Genomic DNA, 22,668 nt, shown 5'->3' with positions numbered 1-22,668 from the left:
TCTTAGACAGTACTAAACGTTCTGAATTTTACTGTTTCTCATTCCACCTTCTTTACTATCCCCTGTATACCTTTCCTCACTAACTTTAACTAGTTGTCTACTAGTAAAAATCTGATCAACTTGTCTACATTAGCCTATTATTTTGACTGAACATGTCTTAGTGTATTATTCCTCTGTAAAATGTTTGCCTTTTTTTAAATTTATTTTTTTATTAATTAAAAAAAATTAACATTTAGAAATCATTCCATTCTACATATGCAATCAGTAATTCTTAATATCATCACATAGATGTATGATCATCATTTCTTAGTACATTTTCATCGATTTAGAAAAAGAAATAGCAAGACAACAGAAAAAGAAATAAAATGATAATATAGAGAAAAAATAAAAATAAAAAATACAAAAAATATATATAAACAAACAAACAAAAAACTATAGCTGAGATGCAGCTTCATTCAGTGTTTTAACATAATTACATTACAATTAGGTAGTATTGTACTGTCCATTTTTGAGTTTTTGTATCTAGTCCTGTTGTACAGTCTGTATCCCTTCAGCTCCAATTACCCAATTACCCATTATCTTACCCTGTTTCTAACTCCTGATGGTCTCTGTTACCAATGACATATTCATTGGTATAGTTTTATTATCAGTTATTTTAAAGAAAATCATTTATACAATGTGGTGAATAATAGCACTTTTAATGACAGTTTATTTTAAGATTATTTGTGGCATTCTGAATGATAAAATAATGAATATGAGTAAATTGCAAAAAAGAGAAACAAAGTGTTTTGCTTAAAGTATCTCCTCTCCTCCCCACCCCCACCCCCCTTTTTTTAAAGCAAAGTTCTCATATAGATGTGGTTCGTTTTCCATGTGTGGTTTATATCAATGAAGTCCGAGTCATACCCCCAGGAGTAAGAGCCCATAGCAGCCTGCCTGACAGTAGAGCGTATGGGTAAGTTAACTTTCTTCTAAAGGTGTTTTTTGACAAAAATTTGTTCTAAAAACATATTCTTAAATGAAATAATTTAAGGTGTATTTTGCAAGTAAGAAAATAAAACTGTATCCAGTATGGTTATGCAGCATTGTGAGCAATTCTGCATTTTCTTAGCAGCATTTTTAGTAAATATATCATCATGAGCCGTAAACTTGGAAAGAGTAATTATTTGACCTAAGTACTAGGTATGATTTTTTTCTTTCTTCATCCTTTTTTTTTTTCTTAGGTTGGTGGAAATAGGCTTACACTTTCCAAAATATTCTAGAGTGGTGCTATTTAGTAGACAAAATATTTTTAGCCTGACTTTTCCTCTGAAAATAAATGAGAATAAGCCTTAATATTTAGAAATACTTTTTAAATTATATAATATCATTTTTCATGATTTAAGTTTCATCTTCTTAGCCTGATACATGTCTTTTAAAAAATTTATAGTTTCACTTTAGCCATTAGTTAAAACTAGCAAGTAATTATTTGATATTTTCTTTTTCTTAGGCTCTGTGGGAAGTAAACAAAATATAAGACAGTCTCTGACATGGAGTTTTGATAAATTTATCAATCGACATAAAACAGAAGAATTTAATCTTTGTTTTAGTATGGGTAACCATCATCCACTTTTTCTAATATTAATTACATGGGTTGGAAATATAAGCCAGATTTTGGTCATGTAAACTGAATATATTATATATTACATGAATTTTTAGCTTGTTGTGTAATTGTTAGTCTTACATATCAATACCACAGTTCTTTTTTTTTTTTTTTTTTCACATGGGCAGGCACCGGGACTCGAACCTGGGTCCTCTGACATGGCAGGCAAGCATTCTTGCCTGCTGAGCCACCGTGGCCCGCCCAACACCACAGTTCTTTATATGTGTGCTGTGGATGACTCAATTTCTGTTACATAAAGTAGTTAAGCTGGGCACTTGACTTGTATGTTATGGTATAGATTCAAAGTTAAGGGTTCATTTCTTCAAAATTGTGAAAAATTGTTGCTTAGTTGTAGAAATAGATATAAAATATTTACCAAGATGTCTTTGAAAAACAAAAAGAAAATAAATTAGAATAATGTTTATAATTAGGGATTATTATAATCAACTTCATAGTTTTTCCCCCCATGTTTAAGAAAATAAAAACTCTTGTTTTCCTATACATATCTTCCTACATTTCCAATGTAGGGAGATGTGTGGAGAATCGAAAATATAGGGTAATAATAGTGTATCCAGCAGTTTCTCGAATTCTCTGTCTTTTGGTCAAGGAAGTTCTATTAGGTATCCATTGCTATATAACAAATCACAGCAAATTTAGCAGTTTGGAGTAGTAAACATTTATTATCTCACATAGTCTCTGAGGGTCAGAAATCTAGGAGCAGCTTAGCTGCCTCTGGTTCTTTCATGAAGCTGTAGTCAAACTATAGGCAAGACTGCAGTCTCAGAAGATTTTATTGGAACTGAAGGACTCAACAGAAAGCTCTCTCAGGTGGCTGTTGACAGGAAGCTTCATTTACTTGCCTGTAGATCTTCTCTGGGTGACTGCTCACATCGATGACATGGCTTTCCCCACTGTAAGTGGTCCAGGAGTGAAAAGGCATGTCCAAGGCAGAAGCCACAGTTAGTTTTATAACTTAACATCAGAACTGGCATTCTATCACTTTACCCTATTCTACTGGTTACACAGACCAACTCTGGAACAATGTTGAAGGAGACTACACAAAGGTGTAAATACCAGGAAGCAGGGATCATTGGGGGGCCATCTAGAAGGCTGGCTACCCACTGCAGGCTAAATGAATTTCTGCCATTAGTTCCAATGGGTAGAAATATTCATTACATTCTCCCACCTTCTTAATCTTTCTTCCTTTTTCTGAGCTGGAATGACTAGCTGTTTATGTTTGAATAACTCCAAATATGAAAGTGTCAGAAACAGCTTTATATGTGGCTATGTTACAGAACAATAAAATAAAAAATTAAAACACTAGTACAGAATGCCAGGAAGCCTGGAATCTCAATATTGAAAATAATGTTAGAGATCAAATGATGGTGTGTACCACATGACTTTACAACAGTGTTATTCTTATTATAAAATTCAGAAATGTATAGGAAAAATGAAAATCCCTGTAATCCCTCCACCCTGAGAGAATCCTAACAGCTTTTAATGCAGTGTGTTTTACAGTGTAGTGTGTGTTTGTATATTTATTTTGGTAATATTTTGCAAATATATTTAATATGAACTTAGGTTTTAAAGTCAACAAGATAAAAGTAAGATAAAAATCTAGTACAGTCAAATATTTTTGATTCTTTGAATAATTTTTCAGTGACAAGAATCTGAGTCTTTGGGAGATCAAAAGTAAAGAATTTACATTTCAACCCTTTTTCTTTTCCTTGAGATATTGGAGGCCAGGGTCTGGTTTGAACAGGAAGAGTAGAAGGAAGAAACTAAAGTTGTTAGCATACATGGTTGAATTTGGGTAAGGTAAATGTAAAATGCTGTTCTGAACCTACTCACTGTATATGGTTTTGCATATTTCTGTATTTTACTTAACATGTCAGGAGCATTTTCACATCTTTAAATATTACTTGAAAATATGACTTCTGACTTCTGATGATTGTGTGGTCTTATGAATGTACTGCAGTTTATTTGACTAGTTCCCTATATGGGGACCAAGATGATTTTTAATTTTTCAAATTAAAGGAAATAGTATGATGAACATCCTCCTGAGAAAAATGTTTGCATCTCTGAGAGTTTCTGTAGAAACGCTTCTTAGAGAAAGTACTTCTAGATCAAAAAGTGTGAACATTTTATCTCTTGACATTTTATTGCCACAGTGCCTTTTGAGAATGAGCAACTGTTTCTACTTCTACCAGCATTGTATTAGGGAATCTTTTTGGTTATACTCTGGGCATTACACTTTTTAACATGTGACTTTTATGTAAATAAATAAGCTTGTGGAGCTTAAAATCAAGGTTTTTGTTGAGCCTAAGGAATTTCAGCCAAGGAGTACTTATTATATAGTATTTTTTACCTCTAGTGTAGCAAGATTTCAGTCAAATGCAAATTAACAGGCTTTAGTCCTTTTTTTCTTGTGAAAAATAACATATATACAAAAAAGCAGTACATTTCAAAGCTTATAGAACAGATTTCAGAGTTTGGTATAGGTTACAGTTCCACGATTTTAGGTCTTTCTTTCTAGCTGCTCCAAGACACTGGAGATTAAAAGAAATACCAATAAAATGATTCAAGTCATACTTATTTGTTAAATTCTATTTCTCTGTTATCTCCACATTCTCCTTTGAGCTTTTCCCCAATCTTTAGGGGTATTTGGGCTATGCCCATTCTAACTATTTCATGTTGGAAAGATATGTTGATAGTATGGGATAGGGGGATGAAACTGGTTGATGTTCTAGAGAGGCTGGCCCCTGTGAGTTTCAGAACTTATCTGGCCTAGGAACCCATCTGAAAGTTATAGTTTTCTGGAAAGTAATCATAGTGCATATAACCTTTGTAGAATTTCATATAAAGCCCTGGGTCTTCTTTAGGCTTGGCAGGAATGGTTTTGATTGGGGTTTGGCAAACCATGATAAATAGCACTATCTATTTGAATAAGAGTAGCCTCTCTACACTATTTGAAGTCTCTCAGCCACTGATACCTTATTTATTACAATTCTTTTCCTGACCCTTTTGGTCAGGAAGCCATCGTCAATCCCATGGTGCCAAGGAGACTTTCACCCCTGAGTGTCATGTCCCAGGTAGCGAGGAGGGTGGTGAATTTCCTTGCAGAGCTGGACTTAGAGAGAGGAAAGGCCACATCTGAGCAACAAAAAAGTTGGAAGTAACTCTTAGGCCTATCTATAGGTGGTCCTAGCTTCTCCATTACATAAATAAACTTCACAAGAGCAAGCCTTTAAGATCAAGGGCTTGGCCTATTGACTTGGGTGTCATAGGCTTTAGTCTTGACTATTCTACCAAAAAAAAGAATTCAAACCATTTATGTAATATGCTGCTATCCAAATGACAGTTTAGGCATTAAATCAGAACTTAGGGATCTAATGTTAAATTGCTGATGTATTATAATTATATTCTTGTTCTAATGTGGAGTAAGTTGAAATCAAATTGTAATTACAGTATAAAATTGAAGTATAGTTAACTCCTAATTCTTTTTGCTGATGAAAGGAAATAATGATAAAAGGATTATAAAATTTGATATCATAATACTTAATATTTACTTTAAAATGAATTAAAAAATTGAAATGTTTAGGGTTTGTTTCCTGGTGCCTGGCCATGCAAAAAAAAAAAAAATTTCTATATTGAGGTATTTTAGAAAGGTCCAAAAAGCAGGGCTAAAATGGGTGATGATTACAATTTTCAATAAAACTCAAGTGAATAGGCAGCTGCTTAAGAATTGTAAATAAATAGAATTACAGAGCATATTATAAACTGTATACTTTTGTTAGTTAATCTTAGGAATGTTATTTCCTAATTATAGAATTGCTCTTAAACTTGTACTTATTTTGTTTTAATTAAGGAACTGATCGTTGCAGTGGTTAACATTTCATTTTGTTTCATTTATAGGGAGACATCTCCGCACACATTTCAGTTAGACTTGTTCTTCAATAATGTAAGCAAACCAAGTGCCCCTGTTTTCGATAGGTTGGGAAGGTATGTACTTACTAGGTAATTTCACTAAAAACTTGCGAGTTAGTAATCAAAACCTTTTAATTCTTTAAGTGAAACAAAAGGATATATCTGATGGCAGACCTAAGAATTGGATTTTATTTATCAGTTAGCATTGTTAAAGAAATGTCAAAGTCCTAAAGAGTTGATGAGCTTATTTAAAAAATAAAATTTTTTAATCTTTGAAATATATCCATGTCTCATTTGCTTTTTACTGGCTCATCTATGAATTTATTTTACATACCATATGACTTTCTCTTAAACTTTAATTTGGAAAGATTACTTTTTGATTCTAATTTTTTAACAGTTTTTATTATCAAATATAACATACATCAGAAAACAATAAATATCAAAGTACATTGTAACAAGTATTTGTAGAACAGAGTTCAGAGTTTGGTATAGGTTACTGTTCAACAATTTTCAATTTTTCCTTCTAGTTGCTCCAAAACATTGGCGGCTAAAAGAAATATCAATATAATGATTCAACAGTCATACTCATTTGTTAAATTTTTTGGTTCTGCTTTAAAAATCTCTGTGAAAACATTGACATGGAATATTTTGTCTGTATCTTTTACATCACAATACTACAGAATTTAAAATCCCGTTCCTACATGTTTTGTAACGTGAGAATTAAAAGACACCCCTTTTGAATTTAATAATCCTAGATATTACTAGAACTATATGGTGTGTGATGTCTGCAAACAAACTGACAATTAAATGGGTTTTTTAGATCTTATTTATAACTAAAATATTTTAAAGACAGCTTAAAAATGAAAAAATTTCCATTTCCATCAGGAATTAACAGTTTCTTAAACTTCACTCAATTTTTTTTTGATCCTTCTTTCATTTATTATTAAATTATACTAACCATTTAGCTTTTTTAAATGATGGAAGTGACTAGATAACCTGAAACAGCTAATTTTTAGTATTTTAGAACTTTTTCTTGTTTTAAGATCTACTTGATAAGAATAGGCATCTTTCTTTAATTTTAATCTTAGTGTACATTTTGTGAAGATTACTATACCGTGGTTCTCTACCCTGGATGTACATTAGAATTAATAGGAGTGCGTTTTTCTTTTTTTAAATAATTTCAAACTTACAGGACAGTTGCAAAAAAATACAAAACCCTGGTAATCTCTACTCTGCATTTTGTCTCTTAATTTATCTCTTCTGGCTATTTTTTATAAGTAAAGTAATATACTGTCTGTCCCTTTGTGTTGTATTTCACTCAACATGATATTTTTCAAGCTTCATCCATTTCGTAGCATGTATTAGCTCTTCCTTGGTTTTTATGGTTGAATTATATTCCATGGTGTGTGTGTACCACATTTTCTTTATCCATTTATCTGTTGATGGACACTTGGGTTGCGTCTATCTTTTGGCTATTGTGAATAATACTGTTAAGAACAATGACATATAATAATCTGTCTGAGTCATTTGGTTTTCAGTTCTTTTGGGTATATACCTAGAAGTGGCATTGCTGGGTCTTATGGTAGTTCTATGTTTAATTTTTTGAAGAACCACCAAACTGTTTTCTGCAGCAGCTGCACTGCACCATATTACATTCCTGACAATAAGGTTTCCTGTTTCTCAGTATTCTTGTCAGCACTTGTTTATTTCAGTTTTTAAAAAAATAATAGCTTTCTTGTAAATTGAGATGGCATCTTATTGTAGTTTTAATTTGCATTTCCCTAATGGCTAATGGTGGTGACCTGGGGTGCTTTAAAAAAAAGAAAAAAAAAACTGATGTGTAGACTTACCCTAAACCAATTAAATCAGAGCTTCGGTGGGGTTTATTTTACATGGTAACATTTTTGGGGGGAGTAAATTAAACTCAAACTTTGTAGTTTATTAAAACAACAAACATTCTAGCATTTGACTATTTTAAAATATTTGAATCCAGACAGACTGTTATGAACTATTTTGTGAGTGTTTGAGTCTCTCTATTTATTCCTACTCTTTTGGCAGCCTGGAATATGATGAGAATACTTCCATCATCTTTAGACCCAACTCAAAGGTAATTATAGAAGTCAGTTTTCAACTTGTCACTACTATTTGTTTTTACTTCCATTTAATGTGAGCTAAATAAACCAGTGAGGACAAAAGACAGTTTTTTTAGTTTTAGTGTTATAGGAGATTATAATTTCTTATATTTGGATCTAGAAGAGGCCAGCATATGTTTTTTTTCCCCACCTTTCAATTAGGTTGACAAGTACAGAAGATAACAGGCAGATAAATTGTTATGAGATATCACTGTAACTTAATTAAGCTGTAAAAAAAAGATATTTCATATTTCTTCCTTTTGTATCTAAAGTATGCCTTTTTATCTTGGCGTATCATATACCATTTTAGAAGCATCTAATTGTAAAGATGTGAAATGTAAAAGTAGTAATTATCTACTGTGTGATCTAGTATGAGATTAGTCAGCCTGACTTTTGTTTTCAAGGGGAGCAGGATATTTAATCCTTTATATGTTGTTTAGACTAAAAATTATCTTCCTTATCTGCTTATCTTCTTTCCAGTGGGCTCTGTCTTCCCCTGGGTTTAGTCTTTGAGCATTTCTTCTGGTCCTTATTTTCCCTTTGCGGTCTAGCAGAGAGGATAATAATTTCTTCCTGATCGTGCTACTAGAAGGGACCCTAGTAACACTTACGACTTTATCTTTACCTAACATGATAGAGTGGAAAGAACTCAAAAGTCAGCAGCTTTGGTTTCCAGTCTAGCTTTTTGTACTGACATTGATTTTATTTGTTAAAAGGGAATGAAAGGATTTGTTCTACCTTTCATAGTTATTTTGACAGTTTAGCAAATAATTTAGATATGTTTTGAAAAGAATAAAGTTGTTTTTATTTCATAAAAATGTACTGAGGTCTAATGGCATTGGTAAAGTCTTTGAGCTTTTTAGGAGGAAGTTTATTTGCAAAAACAATTTAATATCCCTGATTACCCTTACACCGTAGGTACATAAAATATACATGCATGTGTGAGTTAGGCATAAATGAAGAATGCTATACATTTTTATGGATTTTGTAATTTTTAGAACTGGGCAAGATTTGTGCTTTTATAGACTACCATAACTCTGTATCTTTTGGGGTTTAATTTCTTAGTTGGCTGTTATGCACCAGTTAATTTAATTTGCATCTCTCTCTCGGTTTGAAATTTAGTTAATGATTTTTGTAAAGGGTTGATAAAGTATAGGACTGGGAGACCCAGAGTTATACTAGCTCTGCTGTGCCTCTTAGTAAATTTCTATCAATATTGACCTGTGCATTTTCAACATATTTTTAATGACTTTAGTTGAATCCTAGACTAATTTGATTTAATTTTAACCAAAACAGTTATTTGAAAGTTTTTTCCTCCTCAAAATCAGGTGAATACTGATGGTTTGGTGCTAAGAGGTTGGTACAACTGTCTGACTTTGGCAATATATGGGTCAGTTGATAGAGTGATAAGTCATGACAGAGATTCTCCACCACCGCCACCGCCACCTCCACCTCCTCCCCAGCCACAGCCGAGTCTGAAAAGGAATCCAAAACATGGTGAGAATTTTAAATTTGCCTTTACCAGTGAAACTTGTTCGTGTGATAGTAGAAAAGCTAATTCAAAAATCTTTTCTCTCTTTTGAACCTCGTTTAAGACTTGACAAGTTATCTCTCAGTCTCTTATTCTTTTCCATTAGAGTTTGTTTTTATGTTGAAATGGTTACCATTTTATTTTCTTCCTCTGCTTTCTTAGAGTGCTTTTTAAATTGGTCTGAGGTCCTCCCTCCCATTTAAAAAACATTAAAGATAAAATACATTCCAATGTTACTTCATGGTTTACTAATAGAATGATCTCTAAAAGAATTGAAGAATGGGCGTAAGTTTGGTATTTATTCCTGTATTTTTCATGTTAATGGAACTTTTTATCAGCAGTGCATTTCAGATCTGTTCAGATATATAAATCTTAAATAATGCAAATTTCTCCCATTTTTGAGAACTTTTTGCTCATTAATTGGAGACAAAAATAGAAACTTCAGTAAACTTCAGTGACTTACCTGTGAGACAGGCAGATCTGTACATTGTTCGTAGGGTCTCTTCTCATTCTAGTATTAATCACAGTAAGGAAAGAGATTCAGAAACACATATTGAAATTATAATTGAAGTCACTAGAGAAAAATATTTTGCTTAACAGTTAGCATTTTATGAGCATGGACAAAATGATCTGCACTTTTCTTAATCCTGATAAAATAGGGTGATGTCTTTGAGGATAGTTAGTTGTACACTGTATTTTCTTCTCTTTTCTTACATTTTACCTGCTAAGCACAGTTAGTCTTTTACTTTTCTTTCTCTTGTATTCCTTTATTTTTATGGGCTTGTCTTTTTTTTTTTACCAGATTGAGCTCCTTGCAAGAAGGGATATGTTTTACTTGTATTTTCATTCAACACAAATATAAATGCCTGGCAGAAATAGAGGTTACTTTAAAATTTTGTTCAGTTTACTGATTTGTTTATAATTGGCATTGAAAGCTCATACATTTTATTTGCGTTTATATATTTTTTTCACTCTTTTTTGTGGGGGAGGGTGTGATGGTGTATGGTCTGGGAATCAAACCCAGGTCTCGCACATGGAAGGCAAGCATTCTACCACTGAACCACTTTTTTTAACTTTTTATTGTGAAATAATTATAGATTCACAGGAGGTGGTAAAGAAATGTACAGGAAAGACTTGTCCATCCTTTCCTCAGCCTCTCCCAATGCCGAGTGTTAATATCATTCACAACTATAGTATAGTATGAAAACCAGAAAATTGGCATTGGTACAATCTGTAGAGCTGTTTAGATTTAATCAGTTACACTTGGTTATGTGTGTATGTGTAGTTCCATACAATATGTCACATGCGACTTCATATAACCACCATTGCAGTCAAGACTGTATTGTCACCACAAGACTCCCTCATGTTGCTTCTTTGTATATACATCCTTCCCTTCCCTAACCTCCTGCAACATTGTGTTATGATGTTACATAAGCAGAACCATGCTGGTATGTATCTCTTTGAGATTGGTTTTTTTCATTGGTCACAGTTTCCTTGAGATTCATGCAAGGAATTGCATGTATAAATAGCTTGTCCCTTTTTATTGCTGTGTAGTATTCTGTAGTATGGAGGTATCACAGCTTATTTAACCTTTCATCCACTAAAAGACATTTAGGTAGTTCCCAATTTTGGGCTATTATGAATAAATCTGCTATGAACATTCATGTAAATCTTCCTGCATGAAAATAAGCCTTCATTTCTCTGATATAATGCCCAAAAGTGTATGTGTTTGTATTTTGATATGCAGGATTTCAGAAATTCTAACTTTACACGGTCTAGTTTGCTAGCTGCTGGAATGCCATATACCAGGAATGGAATGGCTTTTTAAAAGGGGGAATTTAATAAATTGCTAGTTTACAGTTCTAAGGCCAAGAAAATGTCCCAGTTAAAACAATTCTATAGAAATCTCCAAACTATGGCATCCAGGGAAAGATACCTTGGTTCAAGAAGGCCGATGAAGTTCAGGGTTTCTCTCCCAAGTGGAAAGGCACATGGTGAACATGGTCATAGTTTCTCTCTCATCTGGAAAGGCACATCACAAACACAGTCAGGATTTCTCTCTCTGCTGGAAGGGCACGTGTGAACACGGCATCATCTGCTAGCTTCCTCTCCACCTCCCTGGGAGGCGTTTTCCTTCTTCATCTCCAAAAGTCGCTGGCTGGTAGACTCTCTGCTTTGTGGAGCTGTGGCGTTCTCTTCTCTCTCAGTTTCTCCCACTTTCTTCAAAATGTTCCCTCTATTGTAGGATTCCAATAAAGTAATCAGGACCCACCTAGTCCAGTTTAACAGCCATCTTGATTGAGTAACATCTTCAGGGAGGTAATCTAATTAAAGTTTCAAACATGTAGTACTGAATAGGGATTAGAAGAAACAGCTACCTTTACAAAATGGGATTAGGATTAAAACATAGCTTTTCTAGGGTACATAAATCCTTTTAGACTGGCACACACATATAGATTAATTAACAAAATTAATTGAAAGAAAAGGTTGCTTATCTTTATTATCAATAAATTCAGAAGATAAAAAACTCATATGATGAAGAGCTTTTTTGTCATGGTTTCATCTCACTGTATTTTAGTAATTTGAAAGTCCTCTTTCTGTCTGTAATAAAACTCTAGCTGATGGGGAGAAAGAAGATCAGTTTAATGGAAGTCCTCCAAGACCACAACCAAGGGGACCAAGAACTCCTCCAGGTCCGCCTCCACCTGATGATGATGAAGATGATCCCATGCCTGTGACAGGTATAAATAAAATTAGCACTAGTTTTCTCACTTAATTTGTAGTAATAGTACCTTCTTTGGTTATAGGAAAAAATTGCATGTGGTAATCAAGTCTTAATGAATGCTTCTTTTTTTCATTCTGTGCCATATTTCCCTTATGTTTTTCTGTTGACAAATGACCTTATTTAAAAAACAACAGCAGTATATTCATTTGCAGCTTTGTCAGCATTGCTTTGGAAAATAAAATGTTAAGTCTGCCATAGTGGTATGTATAGAAGAGTACGAGTAACTAAAAGCAGCATGTTTTGGAAGAGGCAAGTATCTCTATAGTTATTTAATTCTAAAAGGAAAAGCATTAGTTATTGGTACTGAAACATAAAATAGTGTATCTTATTAGTACAAAGTAGCATAGTGTATACTCTTATTTTTTTCTGAAAGGAAATCTCACAGTTTTTTTAAACAATAGTTATGAGCTAAGTCATTCAAAATGTCATTAAATAGTTGTAGTATCCAGTTCTGCTGCTGTATCATTTTATTTAAACCATTAAAGTAATGTGTGCCTTAAATCTCAATTTTTCAGTGTCTGGTGACAAGGAAGAGGATGCTCCTCACAGAGAGGATTACTTTGAGCCCATTTCTCCTGATCGGAATTCTGTTCCCCAGGAAGGTCAATATTCTGATGAAGGAGAAGTAGAAGAGGAACAGCAAGAAGAAGGAGAAGATGATGAAGATGATGTGGATGTAGAGGAAGAAGAGGATGAGGATGAGGATGATCGTCAGACAGTAGACAGTATTCCTGAGGAGGAAGAGGAAGATGAAGAGGAAGAAGGTGAAGAGGATGAAGAAGGTGAAGGTGGGTTATATTTGCTAGGACTTTTGGTTTTAAGTACTAGATAATAACTTGATATAGCTTTGAGCAATGAAAGAAAATTTATACCAAAGATAAATGCATTTTAAGAAACAAACTGAAGAATCAGAATATAACTGGGCCTCAAGACATGATGAAAACTGGAAACTTTCCTTCTCTTATCTCTTTGCTTTGTGTATCTATTTTATTAGCTCTCTGTCAGCTAACTGTTGTTTCTCTATTCATCCCACAGTTTTAACCTCCTGTGTTTAATCAAGCAACCTAAATTGCCTGACTGGATCTCAGTCCTTTTCCAATTTCCTGGGAGAGGGATTCTGTTTGACTTGCTATGAGTTGTCCTTTGATACCATCAGTTTTGACCAGGGAAGCAAGATCATACAGAAAATACATGGTGTTTAGGGATTTCAGGGCTGTTTTCAGAGTAAGGAGTATTGGTGTAACCTGGATGGAAACCCTAAAGATATCTGCTGCCTAACTATTTTAGCAAATGCTACATTATTTTTATTTTATTTATTTTTTGGCTTTTAAAACGGAGAATTTATTAAGTTGCAAATTTACAGTTCTAAGCTGTGAGAATGTCCAAATTAAGGCATCCAGGAAAGATACCTTGGTTCAAGAAGGCTGATGATGTTTAGGATTTCTCTTTCAGCTGGAAAGGCACATGGTGACATCTGCTAGCTTTTTTCCAGGCTTCTTCAATGGCTCTGTCCGTTCTGTTGGCTCTTTCGGTTCTATTGGCAGTTCTTTTTCCAAATTGGTCCCCTTTTTAAAAAAAATTTTTTTTTTAACTTTTTTTATTGTATGATATAACATATATACAAAGCAAAGAAAGAGAAAAGCCGTACTTTTCAAAGCGCTCTTCAAGAAGTAGTTACAGGACAAATCTCAGAGTTCATCCTGGGCTACCATTTCATCTCAGATTTTTCCTTCTGGTTGTTCCAGAACATGGAGGCTAGAAGGAATATGTATTTTTTTATCATCACAATTGACTTCCTTCTTTTCTTTTTTGTGAAAAGTGACACATGTACAAAAAAGCAATAAATTTCAAAGCACAGCACAATAATTAGTTGTAGAACAGATTTCAGTGTTTGGTATGGGTACAATTCCACAATTTTAGGTTTTTCCTTCTAGCTGTTCTAAGATACTGGAGACTAAAAGAAATATCAGTATAATGATTCAGCAATCATACTCATTTGTTTAACCTTACCTTCTGTGTATAACTCTACCCTCATCTTTGATCTTTCTCCCACTCTTAAAGGGTATTTGGGCCATGCCATTTCCAACTTCATGTTGGACGGGGCTGTCAGTAATATGGGCTAGGGAGACGGAACTAGCTGATTTTCTGGAGAGGCTGGTCCTCTAGGTTTCAGGACTTTTCTGGTCCAGGGATCTATCTGGAGGTTGTAGGTTTCTGGAAAGTTACCCTCATGCATGGAACTTTTAGAGAATCTTATATATTGCCTTAGGTGCTCTTTAGGATTGGCTAGAATGGTTTGGTTGGGGTTTGGCAGGTTATGATAAGCCAGAATGCTACATTATTTTTAAATATGGTTTTACATATGGTTGTGTGACGATATGAGGCAGTCCTTTGGTAGGCTTTATTTTTCCTCTTGAAAGAAAAAAGTGAGATGCTCAATCTAATTGACTCTTAATTTGTGAAAGTAGTGGCATGTAATGTTAATGCATTCAGATAAAATGACAGGTAATCTGTTTTGGCTTTTGCTACAATAGTGAGAGTGAGGGTCATTTTTTTAAATATTTTAATATTTTTATTAAAAAATCTTCACACATATACATTCCATACATGGTGTATAATCAGTGGCTTACAGTATCATCACATAGTTGAGTATCACCATAATCATTTTTTTTTATTAATTAAAAAAAGAATTAACAAAACAATTAGAAATCATTCCAATCTACATGTACAATCAGTAATTCTTAATAACATCACATAGTTGCATATTCATCATTTCTTAGTACATTTGCATCGATTTAGAAAAAGAAATAAAAAGACAACAGAATAAGAATTAAAACAATATAGAAAGAAAAAAAAACAAAAAAAAACAAAAAACAAAAAACCTATACCTCACATGCAGCTTCATTCAATGTTTTAACATAATTGCATTACAATTGGGTAGTATTGTGCTGTCCATTTCTGAGTTTTTATATCCAGTCCCGTTGTACAGTCTGTATCCCTTCAGCTCCAATTATCCCTTCTCTTTTTTTTTTTTTTTTTAATTAACGGAAAAAAGAAATTAACCGAACATTTAGAGAGCATACCATTCTACATATGCAATCATTAATTCTTAACATCATCACATAGATGCATGATCATCATTTCTTAGTACATATGCATTGGTTTAGAAGAACTAGCAACATAACCAAAAAAGATATAGAATGTTAATATAGAGAAAAAAATAAAAGTAATAATAGTAAAATCAAAACAAAACAAAACAAAAACCTATAGCTCAGAGGCAGCATCATTCAGTGTTTTAACATGATTACTTTACAATTAGGTATTATTGTGCTGTCCATTTTTGAGTTTTTGTATCTAGTCCTGTTACACCGTCTGTATCCCTTCAACTCCAATTGGCCATTATCTTACCCTGTTTCTACCTCCTGCTGGACTCTGTTATCAAGGACATATTCCAAATTTATTCTCGAATGTCTGTTCACATCAGTGGGACCATACAGTATTTGTCCTTTAGTTTTTGGCTAGACTCACTCAGCATAATGTTCTCTAGGTCCATCCATGTTAATACATGCTTCATAAGTTTATCCTGTCTTAAAGCTGCATAGTATTCCATCGTATATATATATACCACAGTTTGTTTAGCCACTCTTCTGTTGATGGAGATTTCGGCTGTTTCCATCTCTTTGCAATTGTAAATAACGCTGCTATAAACATTGGTGTGCAAATGTCCGTTTGTGTCTTTGCCCTTAAGTCCTTTGAGTAGATTCCCAGCAATGGTATTGCTGGGTCGTATGGCAATTCTATATTCAGCTTTTTCAGGAACCGCCAAACTGCCTTCCACAGTGGTTGCACCATTTGACATTCCCAGCAACAGTGGATAAGTGTGCCTCTTTCTCCGCATCCTCTCCAGCACTTGTCATTTTCTGTTTTGTTGATAATGGCGATTCTGGTGGGTGTGAGATGATATCTCATTGTGGTTTTGATTTGCATTTCTCTAATGGCCAGGGACGTTGAGCATCTCTTCATGTGCCTTTTGGCCATTTGTATTTCCTCTTCTGATAGGTGTCTGTTCAAGTCTTCTTCCCATTTTGTAATTGGGTTGGCTGTCTTTTTGTTGTTGAGTTGAACAATCTCTTTATAAATTCTGGATACTAGACCTTTATCTGATATATCATTTCCAAATATTGTCTCCCATTGTGAAGGCTGTCTTTCTACTTTCTTGATGAAGTTCTTTGATGCACAAAAGTGTTTAATTTTGAGGAGTTCCCATTTATTTATTTCCTTCTTCAGTGCTCTTGCTTTAGGTTTAAGGTCCATAAAACCGCCTCCAGTTGTAAGATCCATAAGATATCTCCCAACATTTTCCTCTAACTGTTTTATGGTCTTAGACCTAATGTTTAGATCTTTGATCCATTTGAGTTAACTTTTGTATAGGGTGTGAGAGATGGGTCTTCTTTCATTCTTTTGCATATGGATATCCAGTTCTCTAGGCACCATTTATTGAAGAGACTGTTCTGTCCCAGGTGAGTTGGCTTGACTGCCTTATCAAAGATCAAATGTCCATAGATGAGAGGGTCTATATCTGAGCACTCTATTCGATTCCATTGGTCGATATATCTATCTTTATGCCAATACCATGCTGTTTTGACCACTGTGGCTTCATAATATGCCTTAAAGTCAGGCAGCGCGAGACCTCCAGCTTCGTTTTTTTTCCTCAAGATGCTTTTAGCAATTCGGGGCACCCTGCCCTTCCAGATAAATTTGCTTATTGGTTTTTCTATTTCTGAAAAATAAGTTGTTGGGATTTTGATTGGCATTGCATTGAACCTGTAAATCAATTTAGGTAGGATTGACATCTTAACTATATTTAGTCTTCCAATCCATGAACACAGTATGCCCTTCCATCTATTTAGGTCTTCTGTGATTTCTTTTAGCAGTTTTTTGTAGTTTTCTTTATATAGGTTTTTTGTCTCTTTAGTTAAATTTATTCCTAGGTATTTTATTCTTTTAGTTGCAATTGTAAATAGGATTCGTTTCTTGATTTCCCCCTCAGCTTGTTCATTACTAGTGTATAGAAATGCTACAGATTTTTGAATGTTGATCTTGTAACCTGCTACTTTGCTGTACTCATTTATTAGCTCTAGTAGTTTTGGTGTGGATTTTTCCGGGTTTTCGATGTATAGTATCATATCGTCTGCAAACAGTGATAGTTTTACTTCTTCCTTTCCAATTTTGATGCCTTGTATTTCTTTTTCTTGTCTAATTGCTCTGGCTAGAACCTCCAACACGATGTTGAATAATAGTGGTGATAGTGGACATCCTTGTCTTGTTCCTGATCTTAGGGGGAAAGTTTTCAATTTTTCCCCATTGAGGATGATATTAGCTGTGGGTTTTTCATATATTCCCTCTATCATTTTAAGGAAGTTCCCTTGTATTCCTATCTTTTGAAGTGTTTTCAACAGGAAAGGATGTTGAATCTTGTCGAATGCCTTCTCTGCATCAATTGAGATAATCATGTGATTTTTCTGCTTTGATTTGTTGATATGGTGTATTACATTAATTGATTTTCTTATGTTGAACCATCCTTGCATACCTGGGATGAATCCTACTTGGTCATGATGTATAATTCTTTTAATGTGTTGTTGGATACGATTTGCTAGAATTTTATTGAGGATTTTTGCATCTGTATTCATTAGAGAGATAGGTCTGTAGTTTTCTTTTTTTGTAATATCTTTGCCTGGTTTTGGTATGAGGGTGATGTTGGCTTCATAGAATGAATTAGGCAGTTTTCCCTCCAGTTCGATTTTTTTGAAGAGTTTGAGGAGAATTGGTACTAATTCTTTCTGGAACGTTTGGTAGAATTCACATGTGAAGCCATCTGGTCCTGGACTTTTCTTTTTAGGAAGCTTTTGAATGACTAATTCAATTTCTTTACTTGTGTTTGGTTTGTTGAGGTCATCTATGTCTTCTTGAGTCAAAGTTGGTTGTTCATGTCTTTCCAGGAACCCGTCCATTTCATCTAAATTGTTGTATTTATTAGCGTAAAGTTGTTCATAGTATCCTGTTATTACCTCCTTTATTTCTGTGAGGTCAGTAGTTATGTCTCCTCTTCCATTTCTGATCTTATTTATTTGCATCCTCTCTCTTCTTCTTTTTGTCAATCTTGATAGGGGCCCATCAATCTTATTGATTTTCTCATAGAACCAACTTCTGGTCTTATTGATTTTCTCTACTGTTTTCATATTTTCAGTTTCATTTATTTCTGCTCTGATCTTTGTTATTTCTTTCCTTTTGCTTGCTTTGGGATTAGTTTGCTGTTCTTTCTCCAGTTCTTCCAAGTGGACAGTTAATTCCTGCATTTTTGCCTTTTCTTCTTTTCTGATATAGGCATTTAGTGCAATAAATTTCCCTCTTAGCACTGCCTTTGCTGCATCCCATAAGTTTTGATATGTTGTGTTTTCATTTTCATTTGCCTTGAGGTATTTACTAATTTCTCTTGCAATTTCCTCTTTGACCCACTCGTTGTTTAAGAGTGTGTTGTTGAGCCTCCAGGTATTTGTGAATTTTCTGGCATTCCGCCTATTATTGATTTCCAACTTCATTCCTTTATGATCCGAGAAAGTGTTGTGTATGATTTCAATCTTTTTAAATTTGTTAAGACTTGCTTTGTGACCCAGCATATGGTCTATCTTTGAGAATGATCCATGAGCACTTGAGAAAAAGGTGTATCCTGCTGTTGTGGGATGTAATGTCCTATAAATGTCTGTTAAGTCTAGCTCCTTTATAGTAATATTCAGATTCTCTATTTCTTTATTGATCCTCTGTCTAGATGTTCTGTCCATTGATGAGAATGGTGAATTGAAGTCTCCAACTATTATGGTATTTGTGTCTATTTCCCTTTTCAGTGTTTGCAGTGTATTCCTCACGTATTTTGGGGCATTCTGGTTCGGTGCATAAATATTTATGATTGTTATGTCTTCTTGTTTAATTGTTCCTTTTATTAGTATATAGTGTCCTTCTTTATCTCTTTTAACTGTTTTACATTTGAAGTCTAACTTGTTGGATATTAGTATAGCCACTCCTGCTATTTTCTGGTTGTTATTTGCATGAAATATCTTTTCCCAACCTTTCACTTTCAACCTATGTTTATCTTTGGGTCTAAGATGTGTTTCCTGTAGACAGCATATAGAAGGATCCTGTTTTTTAATCCATTCTGCCAATCTATGTCTTTTGATTGGGGAATTCAGTCCATTAACATTTAGTGTTATTACTGTTTGGATAATATTTTCCTCTGCCATTTTGCCTTTTGTATTATATATATCATATCTGAATTTCCTTCTTTCTACACTCTTCTCCATACCTCTCTCTTCTGTCTTCTCGGTTCTGACTCTAGTGCTCCCTTTAGTATTTCTTGCAGAGCTGGTCTCTTGGTCACAAATTCTCTCAGTGACTTTTTGTCTGAGAATGTTTTAATTTCTCCCTCATTTTTGAAGGATAATTTTGCTGGATATAGGAGTCTTGGTTGGCAGTTTTTCTCTTTTAGTAATTTAAATATATCATCCCACTGTCTTCTAGCCTCCATGGTTTCTGCTGAGAAATCTACACATAGTCGTATTGGGTTTCCCTTGTATGTGATGGATTGTTTTTCTCTTGCTGCTTTCAAGATCCTCTCTTTCTCTTTGACCTCTGACATTCTAACTAGTAAGTGTCTTGGAGAACGCCTATTTGGGGCTAATCTCTTTGGGGTACGCTGCACTTCTTGGATCTGTAATTTTAGGTCTTTCATAAGAGTTGGGAAATTTTCAGTGAAAATTTCTTCCATTAGTTTTTCTCCTCCTTTTCCCTTCTCTTCTCCTTCTGGGACACCCACAACACGTATATTTGTGCGGTTCATATTGTCCTTGAGTTCCCTGATACCCTGTTCAAATTTTTCCATTCTTTTCCCGATAGTTTCTGTTTGTTTTTGGAATTCAGATGTTCCATCCTCCAAATCACTAATTCTATCTTCTGCCTCTTTGAATCTATCATTGTAGGTATCCATTGTTTTTTCTGTCTTTTCTACTTTGTCCTTCACTTCCATAAGTTCTGTGATTTGTTTTTTCAGTTTTTCTATTTCTTCTTTATGTTCAGCCCATGTCTTCTTCATGTCCTCCCTCAATTTATCGATTTCGTTTTTGAAGAGGTTTTCCATTTCTGTTCGTATATTTAGCATTAGTTGTCTCAGCTCCTGTATCTCATTTGAACTACTGGTTTGTTCCTTTGACTGGGCCATATTTTCAATTATTTGAGCGTGATCCGTTATCTTCTGTTGGCGTCTGCGCATTTAGACAGATTTCCCTGGGTATTGGATCCAAAAGTTTGGAAGATTTTCCTGTGAAATCTCTGGGTTCTGTTTTTCTTATCCTGCCCAGTAGGTGGCGCTCGTGGCACACGTTTGTCTGCGGGTCCCACCAGTAAAAGGTGCTGTGGGACCTTAAACTTTGGAAAACTCTCGCCGTCCAGGTGTTCGCTAGCCGAAGCGGCTTGAGCCGGCCCGGGGTCCGAACGCAGGGAGGGTTGCTGGTCGCCGCAGCCCGGGAAAGAGCCCGTCCGAATTTCCTAGTCGGCCCTGGGCGACAAGCGTGGCGGGAGGGCGCCAGCGGCAGCGGCCCGCCCGAGAGAGTGCACGTTCCCCGGGAGTCATGGGATTGGAAGGGTCCTCCCCCACCCGTCACCGTTCTCCGCGGCCTGGGGGTTTCCGATCCAATTCTCTCAGTTGGTCCGGGGGGCCGCGCGTGGTGTGGGCGCCAGCCGCCTTGGTTTCAGGGGACCGCCTCTCCAATTTTCCCAGCCGGCCTGGGAAGGGGGAAGGGAGTAACTCCGGCCGCTTGCCGCCCCGCCTGGTGAAGCCCGCGCGCCTCGGCCATCTCACCCGAGCTCTTCTCTCAGCCAGCCAGCCATTCCAGGATGGGGTACGCTGTCTTTTTTATCTCTGTTGTGGCTTTGGGCGCTTTCTGTATCGTTTCTACTCCCCTAGTCGCTGTCCTGGAGAAGAAACTAAGATCCGCGCGTCTTACTAAGCCGCCATCTTCCAGGAAGTCCCACCATAATCATTTTTAAAAATATTTGCATCACTCTAGAAAAAGAAATAAAAAGAAAAATTCAAACATACCATATCCCTTACCCCTTCCTCATATAGTATTTTCATCTACCCAATTTATTTTATGCATTATCCCTGCTATTGTTTATTTATTTTTTTATCCATAGTTTTTTTATCGTCTGTCCATACCTAGGATCAAAGGAGCATCAGACACAAGATTTTCACAATCACACAGTCACATTGAAAATGTTATGTCTTTATACAGTTGTCTTCAAAAATCAAGGCTACTGGTACACAGTCCAACAGTTTCAGGTACTTCTCTCCAACCACTCTGTTACACCATGTAAACTGAAAAGGAATATCTGTATAATGCATAAGAACAACCTCCAGAATAACTTCTGACACTGTTTGAAATCTCTCAACCACTGAAACTTTATTTTGTCTCATTTCTCTCTTCCCCCTTTCGGTCTAGAATTCTGTCTTTCTCAGTCCTTTGAAGCCTGGTTCCGGCTCATCCTGGGAATCCTGTTCCTCGTTTTCAGGCAGACTGTTTTTATTAGAGGACATTTTTGTAGGGAAAGGGAGAGAATGAATCTGGTTGATTTGATTGTTTTGTTTTTTTTATGCAAAAATAGCCATGCTTTATTTTTTTTTTAAACTTTTTTATTAATTAAAAAAATTAACGAACAAAACATTAAGATATCATTCCATTCTACATATACAATCAGTAATTCTTAATATCATCACATAGTTGCATATTCATCATTTCTTAGAACATTTGCATCTATTTAGAAAAAGAAATAAAACGATAATAGAGAAAAAAAGATTATACATACCATACCCCTTACCCCTCGCTTTCATTTACCACTAGCCTTTCAAACTAAATTTATTTTAACATTTGTTCCCCCTATTATTTATTTTTATTCCATATGTTCTACTCTTCTGTTGATATAGTAGCTAAAAGGAGCATCAGACACAAGGTTTTCACATTTCACAGAGTCTCATTGTGAAAGCTATATCATTGTTCAATCATCATCAAGAAACATGGCTACTGGAACACAGCTCCACATTTTCAGGCAGTTCCCTCCAGCCTCTCCACTACATCTTGTACAACAAGGTGATATCTACTTGATGCATAAGAATAAACTCCAGGATAACCTCTCAACTCTGTTTGGAATCTCTCAGCCATTGATACTTAGTCTCATTTCACTCTTCCCCCTTCGGTGGAGAAGGTTCTCTCTGATTGTTTTTATAGAAGACTTTTGACTTATCTAAAAGTCAGGCCCTTAGAGGCCCTTATCTTTTCAAATGTAAGTGTACTATTGTTAAGGCTAAATTGTTTTTACCCCAAAGATTGTCAGAAGAGGGCTAATCCTGGAGGAAGGCTTTGGAAACATCTCTTTGTCTAGGACATTATTGTTCATCACCATTTTACTGCAGTCAGATGATAGCAGCATTAGAGCATAAAAACAGAAATTTTCTGTTCTTCTATTTTATTTAATCTAGAGGAAAAAGCTGCACATATCATGATAAAAAGGCTTTATTTTGGGAACTTGAGTATTTCAAATGAACAAA

At 35.0% G+C, this 22,668-nt stretch overlaps 1 protein-coding gene across 3 annotated transcripts in view; it reads left to right on the top strand.

The window, feature by feature from the left end:
* The window catches only part of VIRMA (vir like m6A methyltransferase associated), a 155,398-nt gene that overhangs the window by 27,838 nt on the left and 104,892 nt on the right, over positions 1-22,668 (top strand). For 2 of the 3 annotated variants that reach the window (XM_077167223.1, XM_077167221.1), the window contains exons 2-7: positions 840-955; positions 5,558-5,644; positions 7,628-7,676; positions 9,030-9,198; positions 11,851-11,973; positions 12,533-12,805. In XM_077167223.1, coding sequence (XP_077023338.1) covers positions 840-955; positions 5,558-5,644; positions 7,628-7,676; positions 9,030-9,198; positions 11,851-11,973; positions 12,533-12,805 — 817 coding nt within the window. The remainder of the gene's footprint in view (positions 1-839; positions 956-5,557; positions 5,645-7,627; positions 7,677-9,029; positions 9,199-11,850; positions 11,974-12,532; positions 12,806-22,668) is intronic. The other variant, XM_077167222.1, reaches the window with a different exon arrangement.

This window comes from Tamandua tetradactyla, chromosome 6 (genome assembly GCF_023851605.1).
Source record: "Tamandua tetradactyla isolate mTamTet1 chromosome 6, mTamTet1.pri, whole genome shotgun sequence".
In the NCBI taxonomy this organism is placed as follows: domain Eukaryota; kingdom Metazoa; phylum Chordata; class Mammalia; order Pilosa; family Myrmecophagidae; genus Tamandua; species Tamandua tetradactyla.
Note: the sequence above shows the minus strand (reverse complement) of the source record. Positions and strands in the feature narration are given on the sequence as shown.